The 17,089-nt window shown below is 43.5% G+C and overlaps 1 protein-coding gene across 2 annotated transcripts in view; it reads right to left on the bottom strand.

Moving 5' to 3' along the window:
• Positions 1-17,089, bottom strand: part of AMOTL1 (angiomotin like 1) — a 147,196-nt gene that overhangs the window by 112,956 nt on the left and 17,151 nt on the right. For both annotated transcript variants that reach the window (XM_053670445.1, XM_037163451.2), the window contains exon 4: positions 10,767-10,899. In XM_053670445.1, the coding sequence (XP_053526420.1) occupies positions 10,767-10,851 (85 nt within the window). In that variant the 5' untranslated portion in view covers positions 10,852-10,899. The remainder of the gene's footprint in view (positions 1-10,766; positions 10,900-17,089) is intronic.

Genomic DNA, 17,089 nt, shown 5'->3' with positions numbered 1-17,089 from the left:
CCCCTTCCCTCCCAGAATCCTCCCTTTTGCACTCCCCCAGAAGTTCATCACCAGCAAAATTCCCAATATCATCAGCCTCTTATCTGAATCTTTCTTTCAATTTCTCACTCTGATCAAAACCTGGCTCTCCTTGAAAATAACAGAGCACATTACCCTACTTACTGCAGCCAACTACAAATCCTTGGGTTATTCTACCTCATTCCTTGAAGATACTAGCATCTCGTCACTGTCAATTTCCCCAATACAATTCCCATGAATATTCTTATTTCCAAGTCTACCTAACAGATTCCTCCTACATCTTGGTCTCTCAACTCTTCAACATCCTCTCCCTTTCTTGATCTCCAACTGTCTCAGCTCTCTGTTCTCATAGTGGCACCATCCAAAAATCTCAATGTCAAGCATTTCTACTCTCCAACCACCACTTCCGACCTTTCTAGCCTATTCTCTTTATTATCTTAATTCAATGTCTCCTTGACCCTAACAGCTCCTGCAATTTACTTTTAGCATGACCTTTTCTCTGTTCCTTACTCCCCTCATGACCTTCCTTCCTCCTATATCTACCTTAGCTTTCATGTTCATTATTATCATTTTGATCTATATACATACTCAAATTCATGTCCCTCTCTCTCCATAGTCTTCCTTGGAATAACCATAACCCTGATAAAGTCTAATTCTTCACTTTCTCTCTGCCAGCATCCAGATAAGCATAGTTGGAGAAGCATACCAGCATGCTTCCTGGACTTATTTTCAGTTTGTGACCATGAACCTGAAGTGGGCCTTAGTGTAGCCCAGCAGTCCCTCCACCTTTGCCTGGTTTACTGACTGTCCTGCTTTCCTATTACTGTGGATGAACCATCTAAGGCCAGCTCCTCCATTGTGGAGCAAATTCTGTGACTTTCCCCCCTTCCAACTTAAATTAATGCTTTTCTCTGTTGTAGGTCATTCCCATCCATATATAGCCATGCTACTATGTTTCCATCTTTAAAAAATATTCTTTCTTGACTTCATCTCTCTCTCTAACTCCCATTCTCAATGCTCAGCCGCCCTTTACAGCAAAATTCATTGAAAGAATTGTCTATACTCATGGTATTTACTTTTTCCTTTTGCTCTTAGACAAACAGGCTTCTAGCTCACCACTCATTCAAAGTAGCTCTTGTCAAGACTGGCCTAGTCAAGTCTTGTCAAGACTGGCCTAGCCATTGCCAATTCCAATGGTCAGTTATTGGTGCTAATAGCATCTTTTGACTCCCTGATCCCATGAGTGGATGGGCTCAGATGGACTTTCTGCAAGATCATTCTCCTTAATTTCCCCATCATATTGAGAGGCAACTAGCCTTTGTACTCTGCAGAGGGCTTTGGGGTCAATCAGGCCCTGGTTCTAATGCCAGCTCCACTTTTAGCTAGTAATGTAATTTTTGCCAGCCTCATTTTTTTTTTGTAAAAATGGAGATAATAATCATACCTAACTCATACAGTTGTGGTCAGAGTGCAATAAAACTAATCTGTGTAGAGGTCCCGGAAGATAAAACGTCACCGTGTGAAGATCAAGTAAATATTAATTACTATTGAATGGCAATTTCTTTTACAGCTAAGAGATGGCTTTTTTCTTTCCTTTAACAAATTTGAGTCACTGAAAAGAGTCACTAACTACAGAGTATGCTTCAAATTAAGGGCAATGTTATATTGTCCCTGACTCTAGAGTTGGCTTGAAGGTTGGTTAGTTGGAGCTGGCAGCAGGCGTTCCCCACAGGAAGCGCCTTACAGAATGTCCCACCCAGCGATTAGGTCTGGAGCCCGCCACCGGTTCTGACTGACAGTGGAGTCCCCTCGTTCCTCCTGTAAATGGATGACTCGTAAACTAAGAGCTTTCCTCACAGCAGTTTGGTTATTTGAATTTTCTAATCAGACGAAGGTGAATGAGAAAGTATTTTTCTTGTTTCAGTATTTGCTCTTGAAAATTTTTCTAAAATATATGATTCCAATTTTCTATCAGAGAAAGCAAAGCAAAAATAATATTTCCTGTTAATCAAAGTAAATATCCGTGGGGAATTTACCATGATGCTAGGACTGTGGGAGGCACCGCAGATACAAAGGTGATTAGAACAGGGTCCTGCCCTCGACTGGTTCACCTTCTGATGAGGGCGTCCCTGACAGGACCTTACTGAACCTCGGGGAATATCCAGAGTGCCCAGCCGTACTTGACGTTAACGGGCCTCTTGTAAAGAAGTGGTTCTGCTGGAGGGTCACTGAATTGTAAATGACACTACGGGAGATGATAGGTTGTAATCACAGCACTGTCTGCTATTAAGCGGCAATCTCAGTTTCCAGCAATAAGCACTTATCTCACTGGATTGTTGGGAGAAGGAATGCAGGTAAAGTATGAGACAGAAGAAGCACAGTGCCTGGCACTCAGTGGATGCTCCTGAGTGCTCCTTTCTCCCCCACACAGCAAGCTCGAGTCTCTCTTTTGATTGTCCTGGGAGGAAAATGAGCTGCCACGGCCCCTGCAGAGAGAAGGAAGGTCCCTCCTCCCACTTCTAGAGCAGTAGTTATGAGCCAGTGGGACATGTGGGCAGGAAGTAGCAAGAAGGAAGTATTCCTGGGACTCAGGTTTCCCATGGAAACAGTTAACACAGGGGCCTGATGGCTCATGTCCACTCCTACCATTACGCTGCTGTATCCCAAGTTGAACGGGGTTTGGGGAGTTAGTCTAGGAGCCCGACCCCTAACTTCAATATTCATATATATAACATATTAAATTACATACATGTTATAATATATGATTCTAAATGTATTTTATTTATATAAGCAAATAATACATGTCCAAGGTAAAGGAAAAAATATTGAGTACAGATAGTTATAAACTGAAAAACAAAAGTCTCTATCCCCAAACTGAAACACCATCCACAGCTTCTTGTGTGTCCTGGTACAGTTTGCTTAGGCATATTCAAATGTGTACGTGAATTTTTTAAAAGTTGGACGTCATGTTATAGATTCCAAATTAGATAATACATTTCTAAATGAAAAATTGGTCTGATGTCAATCAGAAGGTGGGGTTTGACTATTTTCTATTTAGTAGGGCAAAAAAGTGTACAAAACACCATAGAACAAGAGTCTTGTTCTATGTGAAAACAGTAAAATTTGGGGAAAAAATTAGGCATTTAAAGGGTAATGCTTCAGTCATGTGAAAAACCTTCAGTCAAAACCTTCAATCCTCAGCAAATGAAGTATGGCCATCCAGCAATATTGGGTATAATGCCAGAATTCTAGGATCAAGGGTATTCTTAGTTCTATTTCTAGAGCTAAGAGCCCACCCCAGATGCTTTTGGGGGTGAAAGAGGCCTGCTTAGCACAAGGCCCATCACCGACGTCCTGCTTAGTGCGCATGGGCTGCACTGCGGGCCAGGACCCTGCCTACGGGAGTCTGGGAGGCCATCACCCCCTGTCCGGCCTCTGTCCAAAGGTGGCAGGCACTGCTTAACCTCAGGCTCTGCTTGGCGGAAAGACCGCAGAGAGGGCCCCTGTTGCTGTGGCCTTTCTGAGCTGCTGTGACTCCTGGCTCCTCAGGAGCTACACAGCTCCTTGGTCAGTAGAAAAGAGGAGGAGATGAAACTCACACAGATATGGTTTTCTCCTCTAAGAGATGGTGAAGGAATACATGCTACATGGGGAGAAGAGTTTTTTTTTCAGCCAAGGTGTATCAGCAATACCCTTTACAAATGCCATAAGCAACAACTTGGAATGGTAGCCAGAGGCCACTAGGATCTATACACAACCTTCCCAACCCCAGCCCCTGGGCAGTCACCAATTTCAGCCAGAAAGACTGAAAGAAGTGGGCTAAACCCTCCTCTGCCTTCCTCTGCTCCCTGGCATTGCCCTTTGCTCGTCTCTGCAGGAAGCCTCCTGTCTCCTGGAGGTCCTCCCTAGTAAACAGCAGAACAAGTGGAGAAGCAATCCTCCCCCTCTGCACCCCCCAGAGAGTGTGGGCGGGGCTGATGCAGGAGGGAAGAGGGGGCCCTGGCTGCCTGGGCGCAGCCAGACTCCCGTCTGTTACCCTGTCTCCTGTCTGCGTCCTCTTAGGACAGAGCAACAGAGGACATCCAGGACAGATGTATGTCCACGCATAAGGTTTCATCCAAAAGAAATTTGTACTTCATTGGTCACAGCGTTAGATCCAGGGCTAAACTGGCGGAAAGGACATTTCTCCTTCTTTTAGGGTTTAATCTTCTTATCTTTTAGCACAACTCCACATTTTTATAATAGTTGATGAAAAGGAGAAAAACACAGTCGCTTGATTTCCCTTAAAAGAAAAATAAAGCTTCAGATAACTGCTTTAAGTGCTTGATAACTTCCAGAAGAAAGAAACAGGCTCTATAGGAAGTATAAGTAACTATATCTTACCTGAAAAAAAAATATTCTCTTTAGCAGAAACAATACGGGCTGAGAGATGATACGATATTAAATCTGACAGGAAGACAAAATTCATTTGGTGAAATTTGCTAAATATGTTTTCTGGAAAATTCAAATACCAATACAGTAGATGCTATTAACAAAAACAAGGTGTTTTATGAAGTATATAAACAAATCGAATCTATACAGCCTCTCAGGATTCCTGTTACCAACTATGGAATAGAGATGAAGATTTAAAAGATTCCTCACTCAACATCATATCAAAGGCAGTAAACTCTGGCTGAGCCAAGAAGCTTCTGGAAGGTGTGTGTGGACATGAATCAGAATAAAGAACCGTTCCAAAAATACACACAGGAAAGGGTCCCTGCAGAGGAAAATCATACACTTCCGACTCATGCTCAGATCAACTGAGTGAAATCACACAAAATAACCTATGTTAAGATTAAGTGAAAAGGCATTTGCAGCAATTGCAATCTATGGCTAAGTCATTAAAACAAAAGAAATCCCCAGGATGAATGTGAGTTTCCAGCGAGATGCAGAGACCACCCTGATCTCCCATTTTGCATTCCATCATTCTGGACAGAGGCCTGGCAGGGAATTGCTTCTTTGGGGACTGCAAATAGAGTCTTCCTGGCTGCACAGGTGCCTCTATTCCCTTATGTTAAAATGGCTTTTCCAAGAAGCTAAGGTCTTAGCAGTCAGCATAGTACAGGTGCTGGAGGGAGAAGCAGAGGCCTGGGTTCCAGCCCGAATTCAGCCACTGATCTTCAATAAGTCTCCAAATCTGCCTGGACTGTGATCTGCTCTGTAAAATGAACAGGCCTCTATGAAACCTGTTTAAAACAAATGCCAGTTGAAGATCATGGATAGCAGATTGCACTGGATTAGTCCTTTTACCATACCTTATGCAAAAGAATTAGACAAAAAGGATGAACATCACAGAAAGGTAGAGATGCCAGGTGCTGCTGCTCTTTGAAACTGACAGAGAGCTGAAACGGACAGAGCATAGCTCTGGGGTATGAAGACCTGAGTTTCTGAGCTCTGCTGGCCTTTGCTGGATGAGCCTGAGTTAGTTATCTTGCCGTTTTCCAAGACTCAGTTTCCTCATCTGCAGAATGGAGATAACAACTACCTGACAAGATTTCAATGAGGATTTGAATAACATGAAATAACACTCATGCAGCGCTTGGCACACAGACTGCTGTCAGAAAGAGTTCCTTCCTTCCTGATGTGTTAAAACTCTCCCTGACCTTGAGAGGCATCAAAAGGGAAATCTGCTACATCCTGGGTTTAAAACCCTAATGGGAACAGCACCGTTGACTTTCCATGTGCACCTGGCCCCTGCTGCCAGGTTGTGTTTCCCCGATTTCCTGCCTCTGCCCCAGTGAGGAGCTTAAGCAGGTAGAGTCCCCTGGGAAGCGTGGATGACAGCAGGAATCCCGAACAGCCGAGTGAGCACATCTATAATAGGAAAAGGGCTTTGAGATTCACTGAGAAGGGTTGCGGAGGCCTCCGCATCTGCACCAACATCCCCACACTTAAGATGTGGCGGCTGGCAAATTGAAGCAGCAGCCATATCATCAGCTCGTGATGCGATAATGAGAAATAGGGCTCAGGCCCAACACTTCTGTTTTGTGTGTCAGGCACTGCATGTGATTTCACTTGGAAAATGTCTTCGAGACCTTTAAAATAAGTTTGCAGAACCGCTGGCTGAAGTCCTTGAGGCTATTTGATGAATGCAGGAAGCAGGAATGGTAGAGGGACTTTCCTTCCAGAAACTCCGTATCACCCCAGACCTCCTGGACTCTCCCCAGGTGGTTTCCTGGAGGCTGTCCCACCTTCACAGCAGCCTGAGATGTTCTGAGGATAATACAGAAGCAGATGTTGTGTGGATTTGGTCCAGCTCAAGGCCCGTGACTCACCAGGATAACTGAGCCTCCCTGGCAGAGAACACCATTCTCAGAGGAGTCTATGAAGCCAAGGAAAAACCCCAAGGCCTGGACACTTCCAGGACTTTTCCTGAAACTTCCTAGAAATGTCAACCCCATTAGGCCACATTGGGCCTCAGAGATGGAGGAGCTGGTACAAGCCGGTGGTGGGAGAGATGGGGAGGGGTCAGGGTGTGGAGGTAAGATGCTCAGAAGCAGGGAGGTCAAGGCCTTGGCAATGCATTAGGTGAGGCAGCCTAGGAGGGTCTTGGATGATCATTGTCACTGCACATTTATTTTCCAGCCCTGCTCGAAGCTAGTTCTCTTCTCTACTGTGACAATAAAATTACAAGCAATAAACATCTGTAACCGGACCACCAGAGCCTGAAACTGAAAAGGCAGCGTAGAGAGTATTACAGGGTGGATTTGTAACAGGGCGCAGCCAGGAGAGGGTCCCCCAAAAGAATTTGGAATGGGGTCCAGAGCTCAGGGTGTCCAGAAAATATTAAGATGTCCTCACCCCCCTGCCAGGTGTCAGTTGGGGGAAGGGACAAATGGAGCAGGGCCATTGAGAGCTGTTTTGCATAGCAACGGTTTTGCAGCTAACCTCTAGAATGGTCATTTAACCTATCTCTAACCTTTAACTGGTTTCATAGATATGTTAAATAGCTGTGGCCATGCTTTGAGCCAGGGAGAAGGGAGTGGCTTCTACCCGGGATGTAACTGGGGGCTGGTCCCCCCCCCCCAACAGTTACGGAGCCTGCATGAGAGCTTGGAGTTGATTGGCTCCACACCCTGGAGCCACACCTGCCCAGACTCACAATGGCAGCCCAGTAAACTTGTAATAATACGGGAGTCCTGGCAGGTGTAACCAATGTGGGAGGAGTTGGAAATGGGGCTGCAAAGGAGGACTGGAGGGGGGGGGATTTAAATGCAGATGCGGCAGCCATTGGAGAGAGAGCCACTCGGTTTGGGGCAGAGTGAGGACCCCTGCAGTCATGTAAGAGAGAGCCATGAGGTTCTGGGAAGAGTCAGGACCTCCTTTTGCCTAGGTGAAAGGGAGAAGCATGTGGTTTCAGCAGACTAAGGATCCCCTCTTGGCCAGGTGAAGAGAGAGTCACGTGGTTTTGGAGGAATGGAGACCCCTGCAGCCAGGAGGAGAGAGAAAGCCACTGCAGCCAAGAGAGAGACGCTTTTGGTCAGAGTGCTGACCCCTACAGCTCTGGTAGAAGAGGCCCATGTGGCCTTGGGGTGCTCCCTTTGGCTGTGTGGCCTGGAAAGCAGGAGAGACTTTGAATGGAAAAATGGGTACAAAGAACTGCCAATGAGTCATGAGAAGGTGGCACATGACTTTGGATTAATTGGAAATCCTGCCTGGATAGTGACACAGCTGACAATGCCAACGGTCTGAAACACAGACATGTGCTTCTTTTTCTGAGATACAGTACCCCGAATTAGGGCAGGGGGGAAGGAAGCGCTGTGGGAGTCTGTAGTTATCCTAAAGGACTTTGATATTTTTATGGGGACTTTTACAGACTCACTACTGTAAGTCTGTATAACTTTAAATAAACCTTTCCTTTCCTTCCCACAAATCTCTGGCATTGAGAGATGTCTTTCCAATTGGCAGCGGACAGACCAGCCCAGTAGGTATTAGTATACCATCCTTGGGAGGGGCCCCGTTTTCTGTAACGGTTTTTGGCATCCATCGGTGGGCCAAATATTGCCCCCCTTGGACCTCTGTTCTGTAACAGATTGAGGGGCAACAGCCTACCGTGACTTAACCTACGGGTTAGGCAGATGTAGGTTTAAATGCCCACTCTGCCATTTACCAGCTGAATGACCTTGTACAAGTTTCTCAGCCTCCTCTGGCTTGGTGGCTTCATTCATAAAATGAAAATGAAGTTGTGAGAATGACTTGAGATTGTCTGTATCTATAGCAAAAAAAGGCTTAGCATAATGTCTGCTATAATGTATCTACCCAATAAATGATTACAGTTGGTTTTTTTTTTTGTAATTTGTCCAGTTCTGACTTAGGTTCACCAGGTTCCCATTTGGGCACTCTGCCTCTGAGCCATTTCTCTGAAGCCCATGCCTCTGAGAAACACCCTAACTCCAGCTGCCCACAAGGATTTTCATATTTCATCCACACTGATTCCTTGTTATGGTGCTTCATCCACATACGGCAATACTATCTATTCATCCTTGAATACCTCCATCATCACAGACTGATTGCCTCAACAGGGGCCAGATATCCAGATATCTGTTGCCCACAAGAGCTACTCTCCTCCATCAACCCAAGAAGCTCATTGCTTACCTGAGAGCAGTGCCTCCCCATTATGCAAATCTAGGCACAGGCCTTGTTCCCCTTCTTATGAGCCTGCCATGCCCCAAAGATTGTAGGTACACGACATGGTGAGCTCATGGAGGGACCTGGCAGTCCTTGGAGCTTGTCACAAGAAGCAGTTTCTAGTCACCCTTTGTCCTAGTGATTCGTAAGGCTTCTTTGAGTTCTAAAATTCTATGATGAATGATTCTATTCCTAGCTTACAAAAGCACCACCAGACAAACCACACCTACTTCCTTTCTCTCCTCTGCCTTCCAGCTTTGGTGAACGAGCCTGTGGCCATTGAATTAAATGCTATGATGTGCTGAAAGCAAGGTGAAGTGGGGTGGTGGTGGTTGTGCAACCACTGGCGTTGCCACAGTGGAAAAAGGCTCTCGGTGAAAGTGGAGGTGTGCAGAGGATGTGCTGCCCCCACTAATTCATTCGATCACCCATTTATTCATTCATCAAGCCAGTAGTCATCAAATATACATGCAGTATTTGACAGGCTACTTATGAAGGAGAATAAAACCAGACATCTGTCCCAAGAAGCGCACATGCAATCTAGAGCAGAGACAATCACAATGCGGCGTGGTAAGCACGGTGACAAGGAACTCTGCAAGTTCCGTGGCAACACTGGAGACATGTATTCAGACCAGGATGGGGTGGATAGGTGGCAGCAGCAGGAAGAGATCCTAGAACAGATGACTTAAGCTGAAGCTTCAAAGATGAGTGGGAGCTGGCCAAATAGAAAGCAAACACTAATGGCTGCCTTTACAAAGGCTCACACATGTGTGAGAACTTGAAATACATAAGGATTCACAGGTGCGTTGATACTGTGTTGAGAAAGGGATTTGTTTTTAGTGATGAACAATAGGAGGCCAGTCTAGTGGGGCAGGCAGAGGTCAGATCCGGGAGGGCTGTGTGTTTGAGCTTAGGAGGTTCGACTTTATTTCAGGGGCTGATTGGAGATACTGGCTTAAGAAACTCAAAAAACCATGGCTGGGTGGTAGTGTGATAGGGCACAGGAGTGGACAGCTGTTGGGTTTGGCTGGACTGAATCCAAACTTACTGTCACGTAATATCAAATTTCCCTTGGGGGGCTCACAAATTGCATACAACTATCTTGGCTAAAAGATGTACGCAGGGGCGATGCGGAAGCTTAGTAAGTGCTCATTGCTCTATGAGTTACCCTAATTTAGAAATGAGGCACAGCAGAAGGCTGGCGATCTCTATGTCTACCTCACCCTCCTCCCTCTTGTATTCCCAGTGCTTAGCACATGGGAATGTGCTAAGCTAATATAGATACTCAATATTATTGAGTAAATGAACAAACAAACGGGAGGCATATCCTGACTAAAAACATCATGTGACAGTGTAAACTTCAGTGGGCTTTGCTCTCCCCACCCATAGACAGGCTCTTACCACCAAAGTGGACTTCCATTAATCTAGGTAAGGGCAAGGGGCACAGGAGGAAAAGGTTGAACTCTTAGACCTGACAGAGGACCACAGCTCTGTGTCATGATGATGATTCTCACACTTACGCTCCCCTCCAGGACAGTGACAACATCCCCATTATTTAATGTTAAATTGTGTTAATCAGATGCTGGGACAAAGAAAAAGAAGGGAAGGTGAGCTGACCTACTCTGTTTATACTGGTTGCATTATCCTCAATCTTAATCTTTGCAGGGCTGGAGAGAAGAAAAGAGAGGAGAGGAGGGGAGGGAAGAAGAGACAAGAAGGAACATAATACCTGATACATATTAGGAGCTCACAGATATGTGACCAACTTCCCACCTGGCTCGGGCTCAGTAAATGATAGCTTACATTACTCAGGGTCCTTACCACAACCCTGCAAGGTAGGCACTCTTGCTCTCATGTTTGAGCTGAGGACACAATAGATTCTCTCAAGGCTGCATAGCTTGTAAGTAGGATCTGAATGCAGGTCTTCCTGACTCCAAAGTCCAGGCCCCCTCCTCACTATTAGCTCCTTTTAACATGACAAATGGCACTGGACACCTATAACTCAGTACAGGTGGGTTGACACTATGAGGGCAGGAGCTGAAAGGTACCATACATATTAGGGACATCAAAAGCAGCCATACCCGCTCTGGTGTTGGCAAAGTGATGAATTCCAGCATGAGACAACCAGGTTCCTTCTTCCAAAGGCCATGTTTCACTGAGGTCCATGTTCAGCAAGTCTTTTGTACGTGCAGTTCTCACATCAAATGATACCTCCTAAAATAAATAATGAGCAAAAACAATGGAGATCAATTACTACTGATGCTCTCTTGGGAAGGGGAGGCTTTCTTGAAGAAAAGTAGCTGCTTTCTAGTTTATTGTGTTTCTTTAACATGCAAACATTATTGTCAATATTTGGTCATGGCCTGAGTGTTCGATCTTCCAGTGAGGCTGCTCAAGTCCAGGAACCACAGCTTCTCTCCATCAGTTAACTAATGTTTATTGTTAACTGAGCAACTCTTACATGCCAGGCTTTGAGCAAGGAACTTGCTGTTTGGTTCTGCATATTTTGTAGACTTTTAGAATTTCAGAATTGGATACAGTGGGGGTATCAATTTTGTAAAAATAAGTAGGTATATACTATATATATACACCTGAGAAACAGACTGGAAAAAATTCGAACTAAAAAGTTGGAAGTAGCTACCATTGTATTGGAAATATGAGTGCTTTTTATTGTTTTTGTAATTTTCTACATTTTCCACAATAAATATGCATTCTTTTTATAGTATGAAGTTATCTATAATTAATATTATCTTAAAGAAAAACTTCAGGGCCAAGAAGGACCATAGAGATTAATTTTGCATTCCTCTTGAAAACTATTATAAAAAGTCACAGGCTACGAGGGCCCTTGGCTCTCCTAAAAATGACACCTCACTGGCTGTGCTGCCCCCAAGAAGTCCAGCCTGGAGAATGTCTACCTATAAACTACATTTGGGAAGATCACAGCTCATGGCTAAACTTTGCCCATAATGCAAAGAGATCTTCATAATGCTCTGCAGGTAGGAGGTCATTAAATGGACATGGCTGAATAATTGAACATGACTGATTGACCTAATCAGTGAACACAGCATGTGGAACATCCACATGGCAGAAATCCTGTTGGCCTAATTACAATGGGCAGCCATTATCATTTGTTGTAACCAGAGCACCTGGCTTGACTTGGTCTCCAGAATGCTGTTCAAAGTTGCCCTGCAGACTCTTGCACAGCCACCCAGCTGCAGACCTGGCAGTCTGATGTGTTGCTTTTTGGCTGTTGGCCTAGAGAACTGTAGTACTCTTGGGGGTTGCAGCAAACAACCAGAAGTCTCTAGTACAATAACAGGAGGTACCAAAGATTGTGCTGCACTTTATTGGGTACTGGCTTGCTAGGGTTTTGTGTTCAATCTGAACACCCAAAGTTTTAGAAGGGAATCCTTGATCAGAGTGGATACCACACAATACCATGGTGAAACTGTTGGACTTTTCAATATATCCAGATTTTAGTCTTGACTTTGGGACTAATTGAGTGACTTTGGGCAAACTGCTTATTCTTTAGACTTAATTTCCCTAATTTGAAGTGAAGAAATTAGGACTAGATGTTGTTAAAGGTCTGTTTAGTCTTTTAAGACTTGCAGCCTATAATAATACATTTCTACTTTCAAAGGCAACCTCTCCACCCACATCAAGAAATGTGCATTATTTTTCTATTAGCATACAACTCTGCAGTAAGATATGGCTGGCTAGGGCTAAAGGTGGTCTACCGTTGGATGAGAACATGTTCTCTATGTGAAAATGAAAACATTTTCTACACATAGATTTCCACGTCTGGAATGGAAATCCAGTCTTGGGCCATTATCACTGGTCTCATCATTTAATCAAATGAATTAACTATTAACACCTTGCATATTCACCAACCATGAAATAAATTTAACAAAAATACTACATCCTTAAAAAATAGCACTTATTAAAAATAGACCGGTCACTGAAAACCATTTCATTAATCCCTGCAGTATCCTTCAGGAGTGAAATTCTAAGAGCTTTGTTGGTGTACTGTACAAAAACAGAGCTGTACTGATGAAGTGGAGAGTGGTTTTCAGAGTACATTTTCCATCCTTCTTGACCCAGGGGCCTAGGCACCTAGTGGACCCAGGAAACAGATTTGCAAGATGATATTCCCTACCCCTGTGAGGTCAGGCTCTCATATCCTCACATTTTAATTTATTAATCTTAACTACACAGGTTCACATTGAGTGTTGTATTAACTTCAACCCACAAACCCTGATGATTTCTCTGATGCCAGAATTCCACACTTCGATGTTTGGGGAAGATAAGCATAAAATGTGAATGAAATTACCGCAAACACAAGTATTTCCAAGATGACTTTGATCAATCACATCTGTTACTGAAACTCTAGCCCTATCAATCACTTCGGTCACAGGGAGCCCCAGAGGTGATCGAGAAACTTTGGAGCCTAGGAAATATTTCCTAGGCCTCTGGCAAATATGAAACAAGGTGTTTGGGGTTTTCTATAATGTGTTTAAATTGTTAACCCAAAATCTCTCAATACCTAAGTCCACGAAGAAGAAGCGTAAGAGAAAAAAATAATGCAGCCATGGAAATAGGAAGTGAGGAAATAATTTACTCTTAAGCAGCACGTGGCAGCTCAAACAGTGCGGGTGTGATAAGGTGGGGTGGCACGAGTGGGAAAGCCAATTGAAAACTTACAATTGTAATTCTGACTTTGAGACATACTTTTCTGAAGAGGTGTCTCTACTCCCATGTTTGTTGCAGCATTATTCCCAGTAGCCAAGGTATGGAAATAACCTAAGTGTCTTGTTAACAGATGAGTGGCTAACATGTTACATTTATAAACACACACATGTGCAATGGAATATTGTTCATCTATGAGAAAGAAGGAAATCCTGCTATTTGGGACAACATAAGTGGACCTGGAGGGCATTACGCTAAGTGAAATAAGCTAGATGGAAAGAGGCAAATAAAACATGGCATCACTTATATGTGGTCTCTAAAGAGATAAAAATAAAACTCATAGAAACAGAGTAGCAAAGTGGTTACCAGCAGTAAGGATGTAGGGGAAATAGGGAAAGGGTGGTAAAAGTGTGCAAACATTTGGCTATAAAATAAATACATACTGAGGAGCTAGTGTATAATATGGTGACTATAGTTGATTACGTTGTATTATATAACTGAAATTTGTTAAAAGAGTAGAACTAAAACGTTTCTACAAAAAGAATATAAATAAGTGAGGTGATGGATGTGTCAAGTAGATGGGAGGAAGCCTCTCACAATGCAGACATATATCAAATCATCACGATGTATACTTTAAGGATCTTAAAATATTATTTGTCAAATATAACTCAGTAAAGCTGAAAAATGAAATACAGAGCAGAAAGTGGGGACAAAGAGGAAGAGAGAAGAACTAAAACACCTGCATAATTGGACACTGGAATCTATGGAATACTAGAATGTTATGAATAAATATTGACATTTAATAAATATTGACTGATTGAATGGATGGATAAATGATTATAGCCAGTGGATAAGGACCTTAGTCAGATATCAGATACCAGTGAGTTTCCAAAAGAGTCCTGTCTACCCTGAGAGAGTGATGTGAACTCAGTTGGGTCAGTAAACTTAAGGAAGTGTAGCCGTATGGCTCTCCGACCATGAAAACTCTCCTTAAACTAACACTTCCTGTCTTTTCAGAGTGGCCTCTAGAGTGAGCCATCCACTGAGCTGCCTGAGCCAGAAACTAGCCATCCTTGTTTGCCTGATTACAACTCACATTCAATCAATTGCCAAGTGGTTGTCTGTTCTAACTTCAAAACGTTTCAAGAATGTATCTGCTTCTCTCTGTTTGCATTGACTCAGCCTTGGTTCAGCCACCATCGTCTCTTGATGAGATCCTACAAAGACTTCATTGGGTTTTGGTCTCCTTTCTTCCAACTCATTCTCCACACTTTGTTGTAATAATATTTTTAAAACACAAATATGATCACACCACTTCTTGGTTAAAATACTCCAATGATTCAACATTCCCAGGAGACAGTCTGGACCACTAAACATGGCATCCAAAGTCCAAGGATAGTGAAGTGTTCGCAATCCCTGAGTAAGACCCCTTGTTTCATTTTTTGTGAATTCAGTTCCTGGGGCTCTGGCAAGATTGTTCTTCCTGCCTTATGGTACTATCTACAACTTACTATTCACATCTCCTCTTAGATTTGGTCACATGTTCCTCTCAGACTTCCTGGTGCTTACCCTATTGCAGCATATATCACATTACACTGCAATTGTCTGTGAATATATCTCTAGAGTTTCATCCATAGTTTATGTACTTGAGAGCAGAGATCCTACTTATTATATATCCTTAGCATTTATACAATAGTTGTCACAAGGTAAGCACTCAGTGTATATTTATTGCATAAATTAATCTACAAGCATATCTCGGTTTAACATATCCATTTGGAAAGTATTCATTCACTTTGCAACCCCACCCTCCTCCTCTGCTTCTTTAGAAATTTCTCCACCTAACACTGCACCTTATCTGCCTCTGCTTCCTGAACCCATTCTGACCTTCTCGGCCAGTCTAACTTGCTGAGATTCACCCACCTATGCTCCCACTTCAGACTGCACACCTGCTCCTCTGCCCAGAATGCCATCAGGACCTCCTCATATACCTGCCTCCCTCCCAAAGCTTGGGATGAAACAACACAGCATACACCTGCCAACCAAATGCAGCCAAGTCCCCCCTCAACGTCTAACCAACACCTCCAGGGTCATTTCTGATGGAGAGGGCTTGATTTAGGAACACAAATACAGATAAACCATGGCTACACTTTGACTCTGTCTCAACTGCCATGATATAGGTCCATCTGTAGAGAAGGAATTAATTACCTAGGAGTGGCATATTTGGGGAATTGAAAGGTATATGCCGTCATTCAGGTATGCAAGCAACCATGCATTCTAAAACTATGAACACTTCACTGCAAGCAAGCCCATTTCCTGATAACTTATATTATAAATCGAGATATACATAAGTGTAGAGACATATACAAAATGAATTTATTCATTCATTTGATAAATATTTACTTAGTGTCTCCTAACCCACTAGTCACTGTCCTAAATGCCTGGGATATAAAAGGATAAATATTGCCCGTCCTTCAAGGAGTTTTCGGCCTTGCAGGGGAGACACATATCTGGATATAACATTACAGAACAATGTAGTAAGTGCAAGCATGAAACATACACAAGGTAAAGCAAGAACATGCAAATAATAGAATCTGGAAGTTGGATGAGTGCTTAGGGCCTTTTGTCCAATCCCTGAATGAATTATGCATGACTCCCCCACATGCCCAGCCAGCCTACACTTAAATATTGATGGTACAGTGAGAAGGAGCTCACCTTCTCCATGGGCAGCCTATTATATTTGTGAACACTTCTGTCAAGCAATTCACTTTTAAATTCTCAACAAAATATGGTTATTCACCAACAATTCTCAGTGCTGCTGAGCTGTTCTAGGATGTCTTGCCCGTTGTTCTGTTCTTTGAAGGCTGCTTGAAGGTGGGATACTCCTCCAGTAATATCGAGACTTGACCCCAGTTCTGATGCTCTCCAAGCCTTCCAGATACGGACTTTCTGCCGTGAGTCAGGGATCAGGCAAAACATTCTGCCTTGTTTATGAGCACAGGGTGTAAACATATCTTGTCATACTCAGAAAACAAACCAAACATCTAAATTGAAGCATAAGAGAGAATAGGTCACATAATGGGATCTTCCTTCTCAACGGAGAATTTCTAGCTGAAATCTACATTATCTAGGCTGTAGGTGTCTTGGTCCGTATGGAATGCCATAACACAGTACCATAGATTGGGTGGCTTATAAACAACAGAAACTTATTTCTCACAGTTCTTAAGTATGGAAAGTCCAAGATTAGAGTGCTATCACAGTCAGGTTCTGGCCAGAACTCTCTTTGGGTTGCAGACTATCAGTGTCTCTTTGAATCCTCACATCAAAGAAGGAGAGTCAGGGGGCTCTCCAGGATCCCTTTTACAAAGGCAGTAATCCCAGTCATGAGCTACCCCCCTCTCAAGACCTAATTACCAAAGGCCCTACCTCCTACTACCATCACAATAGGAGTTAGGATTTCAACTTCTGGATTTTGAGGAGACACACACATTCAGTCCATTGTACTAGGTGTAGCCTGGCATCAGCTAACAGAAAAGCCCAATCATCAGTGACCTGGCAGACCACAGTAGAATACAGGGCAGTCTCTTCTTGGACTGCCTAAGAGTTTGGCTTGGAAGGTTCTTTTCCTTCCAGCTCCAAATAGTCCAAACATGTCATAGTATATGTCTGGGCTCTTAATATTCAAGTGGTAAAATTCAGCAGCACTTACAATACAAAACTC

Source organism: Artibeus jamaicensis, unplaced genomic scaffold (assembly GCF_021234435.1).
Source record: "Artibeus jamaicensis isolate MK-2021 breed Jamaican fruit bat unplaced genomic scaffold, CSHL_Jam_final contig_585, whole genome shotgun sequence".
Lineage (NCBI taxonomy): Eukaryota > Metazoa > Chordata > Mammalia > Chiroptera > Phyllostomidae > Artibeus > Artibeus jamaicensis.
The sequence above is the reverse complement of the archived record's forward strand: the minus strand, read 5'-3'. Positions and strand labels throughout refer to the sequence as shown.